This window comes from Danio rerio, chromosome 2 (genome assembly GCF_049306965.1).
Source record: "Danio rerio strain Tuebingen ecotype United States chromosome 2, GRCz12tu, whole genome shotgun sequence".
NCBI lineage: Eukaryota > Metazoa > Chordata > Actinopteri > Cypriniformes > Danionidae > Danio > Danio rerio.
In genome coordinates, this window is record NC_133177.1 from 6333370 (window position 1) to 6349754 (window position 16385).

Sequence of the window (16385 nt, forward strand, 5' to 3'; positions counted from 1 at the left end):
ATAATATAATATAATATAATATAATATAATATAATATAAGAGAATACAGCAGCACGGTGGCCCAGTGGGTGTAGAGTTAGCATGTTCTCCCCGTGTTCGCGTGGGTTTCCTGGAATGAGCTATAGGTGAACTGGGTAAGCTAAATTGTCTGTAGTGTATGAGTGTGCATGAGAGTGTACGGGTGTTTCCCAGTGAAGGGTTGCGGCTGGAAAGGCATCCACTGCGTAAAAAATATACTGGATAAGTTGGCGGTTCATTCCACCATGGCGACCCCTGATTAATAAATGTACTAAGCCGAAAAGAATAATCATGCATGTGTAGTATGTTACTGCATTCGTTTTCTATTGGTTTCTCTTAGTCTTGGATGTTTGCAGAAGCCTAAAAAGCGTCAACAAGCTCCAAATGACAATGAACAGAGGCAGAGTGTTATTTCGACAATATAATTGGTGAATTACCTCCTGCAACTTCTTCTCGATCTCCTTGAAGACGGTGTGAGCTTTGAACCCCGAGCGGTCACTGGAGGCGCTGGTGGACACCGCTGCTATCCTAGAGCTGACAACGTTTACAACAGAACATTTACCGCTGGTCTTGTTTTAATGTGTGCAAAGAAATCCAACATTTAAGAAGTCAGAATAATTAGCCCCCCTGTATATTTCCCCCAATTTCTGCATAATGGAAAGAAGATTTTTTCCAGCACATTTCTAAACATAATAGCTTTAATAACTCATCTCTAATATTTTTTTTTTACTTTGTCATGATGACAGTACAGAAAATTTGACTAGATATTTTTCAAGACACTTCTATACAGCTTAAAGTGATATTGAAAGGCTTAGTTAATTAGGCTTGGATTAATTAGGCAAGTTAGGGTAATTAGGCAATTCATTGTATAATGGTGTCTTTTTGTCTGTAGACAATCGGAAATTAAAATTTGCTTGAGAGGGCTAATAACATTGACATTTAAATGGGTTAAATAAAAATTAAAAACTGCTTTTATTCTAGCCGAAATAAAACAAATAAGACTTTATCCAGAAGAAAAAATATTATAGTAAATACTGTAAAAAAATCCCTTAAACTGTTAAACATAATTTGGAAAATATTTAAAAAAGAATAATTTTGACTTCAACTGTATATCCTGTATATAAACGATTTATTAAATCTCCTAATAACGTCATTTAACTAAGTTAATAGAACAAAGTTATACTACTTATAAACCCTCATGTACAATTTTTATTCTTTTTTTTATATTTTGCACAATTTTCCAAGTGATGTTTAACTGTATTTCCAAAAAAATTTCTTCTAGACACATTCTTATTTCATTTAATAATAAAAAAGATTATCATGATAAAATCACATCCGACATAAAGGTTTATATTTACTAATATATTTGTGTAGGCATCATTGTGAAAACAAATTATCAGCTTTTGCTTATCTTTAGGCATAAAGTGACCTGTCCGAAATTAATCATACCTTTTACAAACTGTCAGAGTCTATGGGAAAAGTTCAATATCATTACAAACAGTCCAATCTGTTCTAAAGCATCTTTAATTTCCCTGATTCATTGGGAACAGCTGTTTTAATCAGTTAAACAAGTGAAAAACAGAAGGTCTTTGCGGTTGGTTTGTGGACAGTCATGGATAAGACATTGTGGAGCACACACATACAGTTGAAGTCAATTTTTATCTTTTAATTTGATAACACACTTCCACACACTGAGGAAGGCTTTGTGCCGAAACGTCTGTTTTTCTGTTATCAACTGTAAAATGTAAGAAAAAGTAAAAATAAAAACAGTATGAAGCAATTGAGTGCGAATCATTACCTTCTTTTGAATAATAGTAACGATCAGATTAACGCACCAAACCAAAGAAGTAACTAAAAAAAACGCAAGTGCGCAGGACAAACTTCAGTAACTCTGCACACGTGATCTTTTAATTTGAAAAATATTTCCCAAGTGATGTTTAACAGTATTTCTATCATACGTTTCTTTAGGAGACATTCTTTTTCTGATAATAATATTAATAATAATTACAATAATAATAATAATAATCACATCTAAAATAAAAGTATATTTAAAAAGTATATTTGTGCGTACTGTGTATATTTTTGTGTATATAAATATTTTGCATGACTATTATGTATAAAACATTTGTGTATATACATACACAGTCAAGCCTGAAATTATTCATACCTCTGGCAAATTCTGACTTGAAGTTATTTTAAAATAACCAGCAAGTTTTTTTTGACCGGAAACAGCAAAGGCTTCTGCCTAAAGATAATAAGACCATGTAAAAGAGACAATATTGTGTAAAAAAAATATTTATCAGCTTTTATAATCAGAATGTGGCATGTCCAAAATTAATGATACCCTTTGCAAGCTTTCACAAAGTCTATAGCTAAATCCAAAGTTCGATATTATTACAAACAGTCCAAGCAGTTCTAAAGCATCTTTAATTACCTTGATTTATTGGGAACAGCTGTTTTAATCGACTAAACAGGTGAAAAACTCTCTGCGGTTGGTTTGTGGACAGTCATGGCTAAGACATTGTGAAGCAAACATACAGTTAAAGTCAATTTTTATTTTTAAAATACTGTTCTAAAATAAAATTTCTCAAATGATGTTTAACTGAGCAAGGACTTTTTCACAGTATTTCCGATGATATTTTTTCTTCTGGATAAAGTCTTGTTTGTTTTTAATTTTTTAAAAAACTTTTTATGGTCAATACTATTAGCCACCATAAGCAATATTATTTTCATTTGTCTACAGAGCAAACCACTGTAATACAATGACTTGCCTAATTACCTTTACTTGTCTGGTTAACCTAGTTCAGCATTTAAATATCACTTTAAGCTGAATTCTAGTATCTAGCAAAATAGCTAGTAAAATACGATGTACTGTCATCACAGCAAAGATAAAAGAAATTAACTCTTGTTAACACTATTACATTTTTAAAAGGTTTAAAATACATATAAATCTATTAAACATCACTTTGGAAAAATTGGAAAAATAATCCAAATTGCACAGAAGGACTACTCATTTTGCCCTCAACTGCATGTACAGTGCTCAGAATAATTAAGTACACCCCAGTTTGAAAATAAATATTTTGTTAAATGGATATTTTGCGAATATAGGCAATGTATTTTGGTGCATTTAAACAAAACAGATTTATTAAACTGATATATTTATTAAAATAATATTTTAGTCACCAAACATATTTACAAATTAAAAGATAATACAATAAAATTCAAGCGAAATACAGCAAAATAAATTACAAACTTTAAAATTTCAACTATTTTTTTTTTTTTGCTTTGTTTTTTGCTTCTCTTGATTTTTTCTCTCTTTTAAAGATAAATATTTTGTATTTAATATTTTTCTAGAACATACACTGTAAATTTGGGTGTACCAGTTTTTGGACTTATTGTAAGTGATTCTGTTTGATAAGCTCCAGATTTTGCTTCAGTACAAACTAATGTAATGCATATGCACAATTATAATATTGTATAGCTTCCTATTAAAATATGAATTCAAAAGAGAGATTTGTGAGGGGTGTACTCATATATGTTGAGCACTGTACTTGCTGATGTACAGACCAGGCCATGTGCATTTCAGTATGAGGGTCATATAGAATTGCACTCGTTTGTACCTTGGAATTTGTACCCAGCTTAAAACAAACATGTAAAAGGGCTCAATTGGTCAAGCCTAAAACTTCAAAAAGCTTACTGAACATGATTATTTCTGTTGTAAATGTTGCTACAGATAGTTAAGGCCACTGATAGATCCACATAAAAGTTCAACAAACAATAAAACAAACCAAAAATATAAAAATTAATAGAAATACACTACTGCTGAAAAGTATGATGTTACTATGATTAAAGATAAAGAATGCTTACCAAGCAATTGACAGTGACATTAGATTGACAATAAATTATTTTACAAAAAGATATTTACAATTTTTTGAATTATTATTGAAAACAAATGTATCACAGTCAAACAGTTTTAATAATTGTAATAACAATAAATGGTACTTTTAAATTAATAAGGATATCTGAAAAAGGGTATTTACAGCATATCTCTGGAGTAATATGTCGGGAACATATTCAGCTTTGCCATTACATAAATAAATGACATTTTAAATCCTAATATAACACAAAACATGTTATTTACAATTGAAATAATCTTATATATATATATATATATATATATATATATATATATATATATATATATATATATATATATATATATATATATTTTTTTTAATTAATTTATTTACATATTTAAATATTTACTATAACAATATTGACGTTTTTGGATAAAAAAAAAAAATATATATATATATATATATATATATATATATATCATACATAGAAAATGTACATTGACAAAAAGTCATCAAAAATAATCTCAAAATCTCTCTGTTAACAAACGATTTATGCATCAAGCTTAAAAACTATAAAGAAAATAAACAAATAGTATTTAACAATAAAATAATATGTTAAACTAAAATTTATTTAAGTATATTTTTAAGTGATAATTTTTAAACAAAGTGAAATACAGCACTAGTGAGCATTCAACATATAAAACCATTGGATATTGGTGAGCTGGGCTAGTGATCTCAAACTCATTTAGCCTGACACATACCTTGTTTCCTGAGGGAAGCCCATCTTGTAGAGTGTGACTACCACGGCTCCACCGAGGCCGATGTTGTGCTGCAGGGCGAGCTTTGCCCCGGGGACCTGTCGGGGCCCCGCCTCGGCCCTCAGCTGCCAACACAGCTCCGCACACTGAGCCAGACCTGCACATCAAACCAGGCCAGAGTTCACTCAGTACATACACACACTCTCAATGTCACAACAACCTGTCAGTGTGAGTGTTTCTCCATTCGATCAGGCATGATGAAAAATCTTGGTGGTTCTGTGGGTCTCGTCTATCAAATCAGATCTTTAATTGCTATATTCTATTGGGTTCAGGTCAGGTGATTGGCTAGGCCATTCTACTGCTTGATTTTCCTCCTTTGAAAGCATCTGAGAGTTTCCTTGACTGCGTTTTGGATCATTGTCTTGCTGAAATGTCCACTCTGGGATCATCTTCTTCATCACAGTAATGTAGATGTTGGGCTGAAGCAGCTGATATTCATTTGTAATGATGAAGGGCAGAGGGTTGCTAAAAAAACTACTAAGAGATTTCAGCTGCTGTCTGGTCTTTCACTGCCTTTCTACACCTCCCTTTCTTCATGTGTTCTTTTTCCCTGCGTCATTTCATTGTATTACTTAATGTGTAAACTAACTAGATTTTTTAACACATTTGTATTTGTAGATTTTCTTTGCATATATTAATTTAGTTGTTACGAACGTCTGGTGAAAATTTCCAGTCAATGGCACCATTAGAAATATGTTTTCTGAGAAAAATTGTGATGTGTCAAATACCTATTTTCCCCGCTGTACTCTTACTCCAAACATTACAAAAGGTGTCCCAAACTGTCTGTTAACAAATGTAGATTTGTATATCTGCACACCCTTTTCACGCAGATAGATCCAAGACTCATTTGCACGTTCACATGCAGCGAGACCTACCGCAGCTGACAGGGAAAGAGAGTGACAGCAGGCAAACTCAGCATCAACCTGACCTTCTTTCTGAAAGACCCATGAAAAGAATAATTGTTTTTAAAAAGGGCTTCTGCCAAAAATGCTGAATCAAAACTTTCCTAAATCCTGAATCAATGGAGTTGCTTTTGCACACTGGAGGGAACACGCATGTCAAAACCGCGGTCTGAAGGATGACACAATGGCTGAAGTATTTCTTTTAGACAGGTAGGTTTTAAAACTATCAGTCGTGCAAAGCTTATGTACAATACAAGCAGTTTTATTTTTTCTCACATTAATATTACAAGCCAACTTGAGCAATTTTGTTTTGCGATTGTCTTGTTATACAATGATTTGCCTAATTACCCTAGATAAGCCTTTAAATGTCACTTTAAGGTAAATAAAGTGTCTTGAAAAATATCTAGTCAAATATTATGTACTGTCATCATGACAAAGATAAAATAAATCAGTTATAAGAAATAAGTTATTAAAACTATTATGTTTAGAAATGTGTTAAAAAATGCTTTTGGTTAAATAAAAATTGGGGGAAAATTATACAGAAGGGCTAATAATTCTAAATCTTTAGAATCACTAAGGAATGCAGACAGGTTGACATAATATGCATACAATAAAGTTGGAAAGATGTATTCACACAGCTAAAGAAAAAAGGACAAATGTAAGTCAATAATTCACATAACCAAATTGTGAAGTCCCTAATGATTCCCACCCCTAGTACTTTCACTACTGGCATAAAAATAAATAAAAATCATAATAATAATTGACACAACCCAGAACAGAGTTCTATTGCTATGCTGTTTGTCTGCAGTTCTGGATGTCCGGTGACTTGACACCCTGTCTTAATCCCTCGGTGCTGACTCGTGTGTTAACGCTCAGGCTGGACATTTTATCCTGTTGGGTTAAACTGCTTGCACTTTTGCTCATTAACCCCAACAAGATAAGAGACTTAGAATAAGAACAAGAGTCAGCCAAAGCAAGCCTGTGATCCTCAACCCATCATAGCAGAGGTGTTCAAACATATAATTGGAGAAAAATGTATAACTGTAAAAAGAAATCATCTCAAATGCCTTTAGATAACATTGTAAGTCATGTACCACAACATAATAATATCACTGTAAAGATGATGAATGGGGATTAAAGGATGCACTGGTCAAACAATTGGAATAAACCTATTTTCTATTGTTTTTGCAGAAACGTCTCATGTTTACTGTGGTTGTTTATTTGATCAAAAACACAGTAAACCTATGATTCCAAACATGCATTTGTGAATTTTTAGCAGCCATTCAGAGACCTGTGGTTCGTCAGAGATCATTTTAATGTATTTTAACCCATAAGTATGATAAGTAAAAATGTTTTCCAAAATGTCAATTTGTCTTGAGCTTTGTAAAAGTGTTTCACACTTTGTAATGTTGTTTTGCACTTCCCGGCCACAATACATAAGAACCTGGACTGATTTCTCCTTATAGAAAAATACAGAATAAAGTGAACCACTTAGAACATGCTTCTGCATGCAATTGTCTACAATTGTATGTGACACCCGTGTCACAGTGGATTCTTATGGGTTAATATCAAGATTCTGTGATTATTATTATATTCTGTGAATTAAAAGTACCTCATTCATTTGATATCAAAATATTTTAATATATTATAATCATATATATAATATAATTTAATATATTATATATTACAATTGTCTGTATTGTTGTCACCGGTGTGGTCTACTGCTGCTGTAGCCCATCTGCTTCAAGGTTGGACATGTTGCGTGTTAAGAGATGCTCTTCTGCATACCTCGGTTGTAACAAGTGATTATTTGAGTTACTGTTGCCTTTCTATCAGCTGGAACCAGTCTGGCCATTCTCCTCCGACCTCATCAACAAGGAATTTGCGCTCACAGAACTGCCGCTCACTGGATATTTTCTCTTTTTCAGACCATTCTCTGTAAACCCTAGAGATGGTTGTGCGTGAAAACCCCACTGGATCAGCAGTTTCTGAAATACTCAGACCAGCCCGTCTGGCAATCACAAACATGCCACGTTCAAAGTCACTAAAATCCCCTTTCCCCATTCTGATCCTCGGTTCAAACTGCAGCAGATCGTCTTGATCATGTCTACATGCCTAAATGCATTGAGTTGCTGCCATGTGATTGGCTGATTAGAAATTTGCGTTAACGAGCAGTTAGACAGGTGTACCTAATAAAAAAGGCTTAAATCTGAAAATGCACTGTGTTTAAAACTATTGATTCATCTATAAAAGAGACGACACAATAGCCCCTTTCACAAAGTGATACCGGTAAATATCTGGAAAATTTCCGAAACGACTTTATCTGTAAATTCAAAAAAGCGCTGTTCACACAGGCGAGGACGTTATGGAATTTTTCCGAAAAAGAGCATTCACACATCCATTCCAAAATACCGGTAAATTCTGACGTCATTAACCACAAATGAGCTTTAAACGGCTGCGCTTGTTTTTGTAAACATTTGACTAAATTACAAACTCTGTGGATGGATCAGTATTGTGAACAACTCCGGTGAAAACACATAGATGAGACGTACATGATATGTGTGTGTGCTGGCGCTCACAGGCTGTTTCACGGGCACATGCAAAGCTTGAAGGTAAACAAACAACGGCTTATCATAAGCATCTTATCGATAATTATTTACACGGTTGGCATTAAGATGAACATATAAACGTGATCTGACTAACATCTAGCAGCTAAATATGTCTGGTAAAATATTCAAAGGCTTTTATTCTCATAAACCGCGCGGACGTGAATGCGTCTGACAGTTCTGATTGGCTAAAGCAGGCGTCTCACGTCAGCACGTTCAAGACGTGCACGCGCTCTTTCCGGCAATCTTCCTTTTGCATTCAAACAGCGCAGCATTCCGGCAAATTACAGGTAATGTTACAACTTCTCTTTCCGGAAAATAGCCAGAAAGAATTTACTGGTATTTTCAAAAAGGGCTTGTTCACACATACACACCTTTCCGGAAAATTGCTGGTAATTTTTCCGGAAAGGTCTATATGTGTGAAAGGGGCTATTTGCGTTCGAATAAATCAACATGGTAACAAATCTTTAGCCATGTCGGCGTGAAGTTGATACGGAACTCAAGCCAAGCCCATTTGTTGTGCACACAGACCCAGGAAAATTTAACCCCCCGGCACCGGCCACAAACACAGTAGAAAGAAAAAGAGGAAGACAAGCACTGTAGCAGATCCTGGTTAAATCATGTTGTGAAGACGCTGTGCTCTGATGTGTGAGGGAAAGTTAGTGTTACTTTCCCTACGCAAAGATGAAGAATCAGTGGTTGTAGTTTATTTATTATAGCCAAATCCTTGTGCTGTGTTCCCGTCATTTTTCTCACGAGTTCAGCAATCGACACGCTTACAACAGGGGATTCATCGGTCGTTTATTAAGGGAAGGATCAGAAAAGACTATTGATGTATGGGACTTTGTCAGAGCTTGACAGGAACTTTACAGTACACAGTTCTAGGATCAGTTTCTTCCTCCATTTTACAAGTGTAAGTAAGTGTGATAAAAATGGTTGGAATCTCCTGCCAGTCAGGACCTGCCATAAGTCCCTGTTAACTGGAAGTTGCAGTTGTGTTGATGTACTTCCAACTGAAACGTAATTTTGAGTAGGGGCGGGGCTTTCTTTTTGCGCATCATTCCCTTATAGCAAACTAACAGTAAGAGGGGTGTGGTTAAGAATATTGTGACATCATTAGAGAAGGACCGTCACTCCAAATGTGGTCGCAAATGGTCAGACTTTGATTGAAGAACAAACATTTTCTGTCGGTGGATTCAACTGCATGGCCTAAATGTTCACCTAAAGCACGCATGTTAAACTCCTCGAGACTCACAACTCTGCAGTTTAGTTCCCACCCTAATTAAACACACCTGATCAAACTAGCTGAGTCCTTCAGACTTGTTTGAAACCTGCAGGTAAGTGTGTTAAAGGGTCACGAAACACCAAAACACATTTTTTGAGCTGTTGACAGTCGTATATGTGTCCCACACTGCTAAAAACACTATTAGGACACCTATATTTCACTAAAAAGTGTAAATCGGTTGTTTTTGCGTTATTTCAAGCAAATTCGTACTTCCGGTTTGAAACTAATTTTAGAAGCTGCGTCACGGTCATGACATAATAGCAATGTATTCCAGCGTGCAGACTGGGCGTCTGTGCCAGAGTGAGTCTTATTACGTCTTACAGTGTGTTGCATTAATGCATGAGTAAGGCTTGGTTCAAACCAATTAGCGCGCTCTATTGTGCAACTTCATTAATATTCATTAGTGTCACCGTGTTTACGCCACAGAGATGCCACGTTGTGTCGGCAAAACAAGCGTGAAGTGTTGCTTTTATAGTTTGCTGCAGTTAAGTTTCGTTTTCATTTTCTCTCTGTGAGAGCTCAGCTGGATCACGTGTGGATTAACAGTGTACGCGACGCTCGACAACAATAACTTACAAGTCTAAGGAGGAACATTGTTTACCTGAGAGCTGTTCTCATCTGCAAACGCTGAAATCCGGATTCGCTTGTAACGTTAGTCTTCTCTTCATAAAGACGCGGCTCTAGTTGCTGGTGATTGTCCTGCCTCTACAGATTTGGTAAGTGAGCAACCAGTGCTCTTTGTTTATTCAGTTTGTTCGTATCGAATTAAGTTAACTATTGCACTGAGTGCAAACATAGCACCGCATTTTGTGACCGGAATAACACACGCGGCTTTCTGACGCTACCTGTCGTGTGCATCTAAGTTTCCGGGAAATGCAGAGTTTTTTTTTTCTCTTATTCGCCGTTCGGTATCAAACATTGCATGAAAAATACACGCTTAGAGCAGTTCCTCGAATCAAATATCGCGTTTGTCGCGAGGGGCATGAATGAATTCCCTGAATGAAAGAGCCAAACTGCAGTTAAAGTCCAACATTTAATAATTTGGCAAATAATTCGACTACAGATGTCCATGTAGGTTAAACACCATCACTTTCTCAGGTGTGTGTATTTTGACTGAAACTCGCGCGTGCCCAAATAGACACTCCCACACCATCCCACTTTAGTTCCTCCGACACTCCCCCTAAACAGAGCTGGACACGCCCACTTTTCTGACTTTTTCCAAAGTAGAGGTGTAAAAACACCCTGCTGAAACGAGGGGGTTTCATGGCCCTTTAAAGGATAGAACTAAACTGTGCAGAGCTGCGGCCCTCCAGGAACTGAGTTTGATATCCCTCACCTGAAGAATAACAATATGCGCTAGCAAAATAAACATTGTATAAATTGATCTTACACAGAATTTAAACACCCTCGAACCAGCTAATAAAGGATTTACTGTAGTCACACAAAAAAACAGACAGGTGTGTTGGGGCAAATTAAAGCTAAATTCAGCAGGACAGTGCACTTCTGTGATGACACCATTAATGCTGAAAAGTGCATTGAGATTTTAGAGCACAATATGCTGTCTTCTTTTCCAGGGACGCCCATGCATATTTTAACAAGACAATGCAAAACCACATTCTGAACGCATTACAAACTTCTGGCTACAGAGGAATAGGATACAGGTACTTGACTGGCCTGCCTGCAGTCCCGACCTGTTTCCAATAAAGAATGTGTGGCACCTTTTGAAGCATAAAGAAGACCCCGTCTTTTTTGCAAGGCACTTTAGCTGACCAATTCCTTAAATGTACTTTGACCTACATTCACTATCAGGTGTGTTTAGTAAACTGTACCTGTAGCTCCGAGTGGGTGTCCTTTAGAGATGAGTCCTCCACTGGGATTTATCACCCACTTGCCACCATATGTGTTATCACCCCGATCAATCAGCTCCCCGGCTTTGCCTACAGAAATCAGAAAACAGATCATTAAGTCAATCCAAAGGTGCTAAAAGAGGATCAGAGAAGCGTATTGAGACCTGCTCAGAGGTGGTCTCCGTATGCTTTCAAATTAACCCTGAAGTAGTTGAGAATGTGAACCGGCTTCGAACCAACTCAAATGCAAAAAAGTACTTTGATTTTATTTGGACTAAACCAGCTGCCGTAGTCAGCTGCGATGTGCACTCAGGTTATGAGAAGAGTTCTTGGACACTTTACCACAATTATGGCAGGTCGCAGACAAATGTGAAGTTACCATACTGGTCCATACTGCCTGCTGACTTTTCCTCTGCACTTTGGAAATAGCCAACAATATATTGTATGTGTCAAAATTATTGATTCATTTTTATGCCAAAAAATATTAGAAAATCAAAGGCAGCTCAACCAAAACTGCAAATTCTGTCTTCGTTTACTTTTACCTTTTTGACTTACTTTATTTAAAAATATATATATATTTTAAAGATATTTTTGAAGCTGGAAACCTGAAACCTCTGACTTCCATAGGATTAGATTTACCTATGATGTCAATAGCTGCGTCCCAAATGGCACACTATACACTATGCACTCATGCACTATGTACTTATGCACTTACACACTCAACAGGGTAGTATATGTATGTAGTGTCGTCCCAAATGGAACACTAATGTTTTTTTTTACTATGTGGAAATTCAAAGCGTTTCCCTGATGACATTTGAGGGTGGCCAAATCAGTGAAATAAACAGCCGAATTATCAAATAATACCTGCCGTGAGTATAACCGCATTCACCATCTGGAGGCGCTATAATCACTCTCGTAGGAGAATTTTGCTTTCACTATCCAAAATAAATAAAGTTATCCAACATGTCTTCCGATAGCTCCGCCCCTTTTGCTACGTAAGCAAACCAGCGGTCGTTGAGTGCGTGTAGTGTCCATCATTACACACTTCATTTTACCGGCTGAATGAGTGCATCATCCGGGTAAACAAAGTGCACTTATTATTTTTTAGAGTTTTCAGTGTGAACACACTACTTACACTATTTATACTACAAAATGGCGTAGAATAGTGCAGGGGTTCCCAAACTTTTCAGCCCGCGACCCCCAAAATGAGAATGCCAGTGACTCGTGACCCCCAATATTCTCTGAGGTGGTGGTTATAAATACAGAAACCTTGTATGCAATGACGCACACACACCAATAGACCCAAGTCTATTCTTTGTTTTTTTTATATATGTCAGTGCTGTAAATGGGCTAGAAAGTTTAACCTGGTGTGACAAAATCTGCTGCATCTGACAGTATTGCTGTGTCTTTAGTATAATGTAATTACCCGAGAAGTCGCAATCCAATAGAACTAGTAAGCTAATATAACTATAAGAACTAATAAGCTGCTATAGTAACTATATAGTTTATAGTAACTATAAACGACTATTTTTTCTCTTCAGTAGGTTATTGATAAAATACAGTAAGTCTTATGGTTTAATAAAAATGTATTGATTTTTGAAAAAATCACCAGGCGACCCCCCTTCATTGTCCCGCGACCCCTGGGGGGTCCCGACCCCCACTTTGAGAACCTCTGGAATAGTGCATAAGTATGCGATTTGGGACGCAGCTAAAGACTACATGTTTTCAACATTCTTCTGAATATCTTCCTTTGTCTTATCCTGTAATATCACATCTTCAATCAGTATGGAAAAGAATAGCAAAAACATTATAGTTGAAGCCATTTCTGAGCACAATCTCAGGTATTTGGCTGAATCCCAAACTGTGTATTGGAAAATCTAATTTTCTTTGGAAGGAATGGACAGAGAATGGTATTTTTAAGTCAGGGGATCTTTTTGAAAATGACAATTTAAAAAGATTTAACCAGTTAACCCAACATTTTGGCCTCAACGAAAATCAGATTATTTACAGATTGGACATCTATTAAATAGTACTTTTAAGACGGGTAGTCGAGCTCCAAATGAGACTGCAATTTATCATTAATTCTTAGAGCATATGCCAGAGGGCACAAAGTTTCAGTGTATTACACAGTGCATCCGGTATTCATAGTGCTTCACTTTCTTCACATTTTTAAATGTTACAACATTCATTTAAAATGGATTAAATTCATTTATTTCCTCAACATTCTACACACTATACGGCATACTGACAATGTAAAAAAGAGTTTTTGAAATTGTTGCAAATTTATTAAAAATAACAAACCTGAAAAATCCCATGTACATGCAGAGAAGATCTAAATTGAGCTCAGCTACATTCTGTTTCCACTGATCATTCTTGAGATGTTTCTGCAGCTTCATTGGAGTTCACCTATGGTCAATTCAGTTGATTGAACATGATTTGATAAGGCATACACCTGTCTATATAAGGTGCCACGGTTGACAGTGCATGTCAAAGCACAAACCAAGCATGAAGACAAAGGAATTGCCTTTAGACCTCCAAGACAGGATTGTCAAGGCACAAGCTCATCACCAGGCTAATACCATCGCTACAGTGAAGCATGGTGGTGGCACCATCATGCTTTGGGGATGTTTTTCAGCAGCAGGAACTGGAAGGCTAGTCAGGATAGAGGGAAAGATGAATCCAGCAATGTACAGAGACATCCTGAATGAAAACCTGCTTCAGAGTGCTCTTGAGCCCAGACTGGGGTGATGTTTCATCTTCCAGCAGGACAAAGACCCAAAGCACACTGCCAAAATATCAGTAGAGTTGCTTTACAACAGTTCAGTGAATGTCGTTAAGTGGCCCAGTCAGAGCCCAGAGCTAAATCCTATTGAACATCTGTGGAGAGATCTGAAAATGGCTGTACACCGTCACTTCCCATACAACCTGATAGGGCCTGAGTAGTACTGCAAAGAGGAATGGGCAAAAATTCCTAAAGACAGGTGTGTCATCATTTAAAAAGACTTAAGGCTGTAATTTCTGCCAAAGGTGCATCAACAAAGTTGAGCAAAGGCTGTGAATACTTCTGTACATGTGATTTTTCAGGTTTTTTATAAGATACATGGAGAACTTTAAACAAATGTTATTGTAAGGAAGATAATTAAACCCTATTGGTAAATAGGTGATTGGATGAATGTTGGCCCGATTGGGTAGGTTTAAATAAACAGAGAAATATTAAGACTAGTTTAAAATGATTTAAGACCTACAACACAATAATTCAGTCATTTTAAGTGTTTTTAAGGCCTAAAATTTTGTTTTTGAAATGTAAGGCTTTTTAAGACCGCGCGAACACCCTGATTAAGGACAGAGACAGAGAGCAGTTCCTCTCACCCTCAGGACAGAGCCCCAGCGCTTCATAGGTGATCAGCTCATTGGCAGAGAAGCAGTCGTGCAGCTCGATCACGTCCACATCTGACGGCTTCACGCCAGCGGTGTCATAACACCTCTCAGCTGCGAGACGGGTCATGTCATAACCAACCTGAAATGGTGGACAAAAAGAGGGGGTAACAATTAACTACAGGGAGCAATTCTCACTAATAAATAGTGGATTATTACCTGGCTATTATTGAGATATTGGCTGTTTATCAGTACCTATTATATGGCTGTCTGGGATCCTCAATTCTGATTGGTCAGTCGCAGTATTACAAGGTATGTTATTCCCAAATAACAACCGATAAATAACACAGGCTCATCCAGGAACTTTGAATCACCTTTAGCAACAGTAAATACGTTCACAAATGCATATTTACATTCACATTCAATATGCATCTGCTTGTCTGTCATGCCACAGCTTTTGACTGTTTGGCGCCATCTTGTGAATTAATAATACGTAGGTTAGTCTATGCTCCATGAAGCCAGTTTCGTTTCTGTCAGCACTGTTTTTGAGTTTGGCACTATCTTGTGAATGAATAATACGTAGGTTAGTCTATGCTCCATTAAGCCAGTTTAGTTTCTGTCAGCATTGTGTTGTTGACTGTTTGGCGCCATCTTGTGAATGAATAATACGTAGGTTAGTCTATGCTCCATGAAGCCAGTTTTGTTTCTGTCAGCATTGTGTTGTTGACTTTTTGGTGCAATCTTGTGAATGAATAATACGTAGGTTAGTCTATGCTCCATTAAGTAAATTTTGTTTCTGTCACCACTGTGTTGTTGACTCTTTGGTGCCATCTTGTAAATGAATAATACGTAGATTAGTCTATGCTCCATTAAGTAAATTTCGTTTCTGTTAGCATTGTGTTGTTGACTCTTTGGTGCCATCTTGTAAATTAATAATATGTAGGTTAGTCTATGCTCCATTAAGCCAGTTTCATTTCTGTCAGCATTGTGTTTTTGACTGTTTGGCGCCATCTTGTGAATCAATAATACGTAGGTTAGTCTATGCTCCATTAAGCCAGTTTCATTTCTGTCAGCATTGTGTTGTTGACTCTTTGGTGCCATCTTGTGAATCAATAATACATAGGTTAGTCTATGCTCCATTAAGCCAGTTTCGTTTGTGTCAGCGTTGTGTTGTTGACTGTTTGGCGCCATCTTGTGAATGAATAATACATAGGTTAGTCTATGCTCCATTAAGCTAGTTACATTTCTGTCAGCTTTGTGTTGTTGACTCTTTGGTGCCCTCTTGTAAATGAATAATACGTAGGTTAGTCTATGCTCCATTAAGCCAGTTTCGTTACTGTCAGCACTGTGTTTTTGACTATTTGGCGCCATCTTGTGAATGAATAGTAGGTAGGTTAGTCTATGCTCCATTAAGCCAGTTTCGTTACTGTCAGCATTGTGTTTTTGACTATTTGGCGCCATCTTGTGAATTAATAATACGTAGGTTAGTCTATGCTCCATGAAGCCAGTTTCGTTTATGTCAGCACTGTGTTTTTGATTGTTTGGTGCCATCTTATAATTGAATAATGAGCAGGTTATTGTATACCCCAACAGCTTCACTCAGTTGTTTTCATTTCTGTCAGCTTTGTTGTTTAATTAAAGAATGAATAACTTTTACAACTGGAAACAATGGTTTGT

The 16385-nt window shown here is 36.6% G+C and overlaps 1 protein-coding gene across 2 annotated transcripts in view; it reads right to left on the reverse strand.

The window, feature by feature from the left end:
* Positions 1-16385, reverse strand: part of scp2a (sterol carrier protein 2a) — a 34937-nt gene that overhangs the window by 10141 nt on the left and 8411 nt on the right. For both annotated transcript variants that reach the window (NM_200865.2, XM_005163230.4), the window contains 4 exons: positions 14703-14850; positions 11316-11423; positions 4637-4790; positions 456-552 (listed from right to left, as the gene is read on the reverse strand). In NM_200865.2, coding sequence (NP_957159.1) covers positions 456-552; positions 4637-4790; positions 11316-11423; positions 14703-14850 — 507 coding nt within the window. The remainder of the gene's footprint in view (positions 1-455; positions 553-4636; positions 4791-11315; positions 11424-14702; positions 14851-16385) is intronic.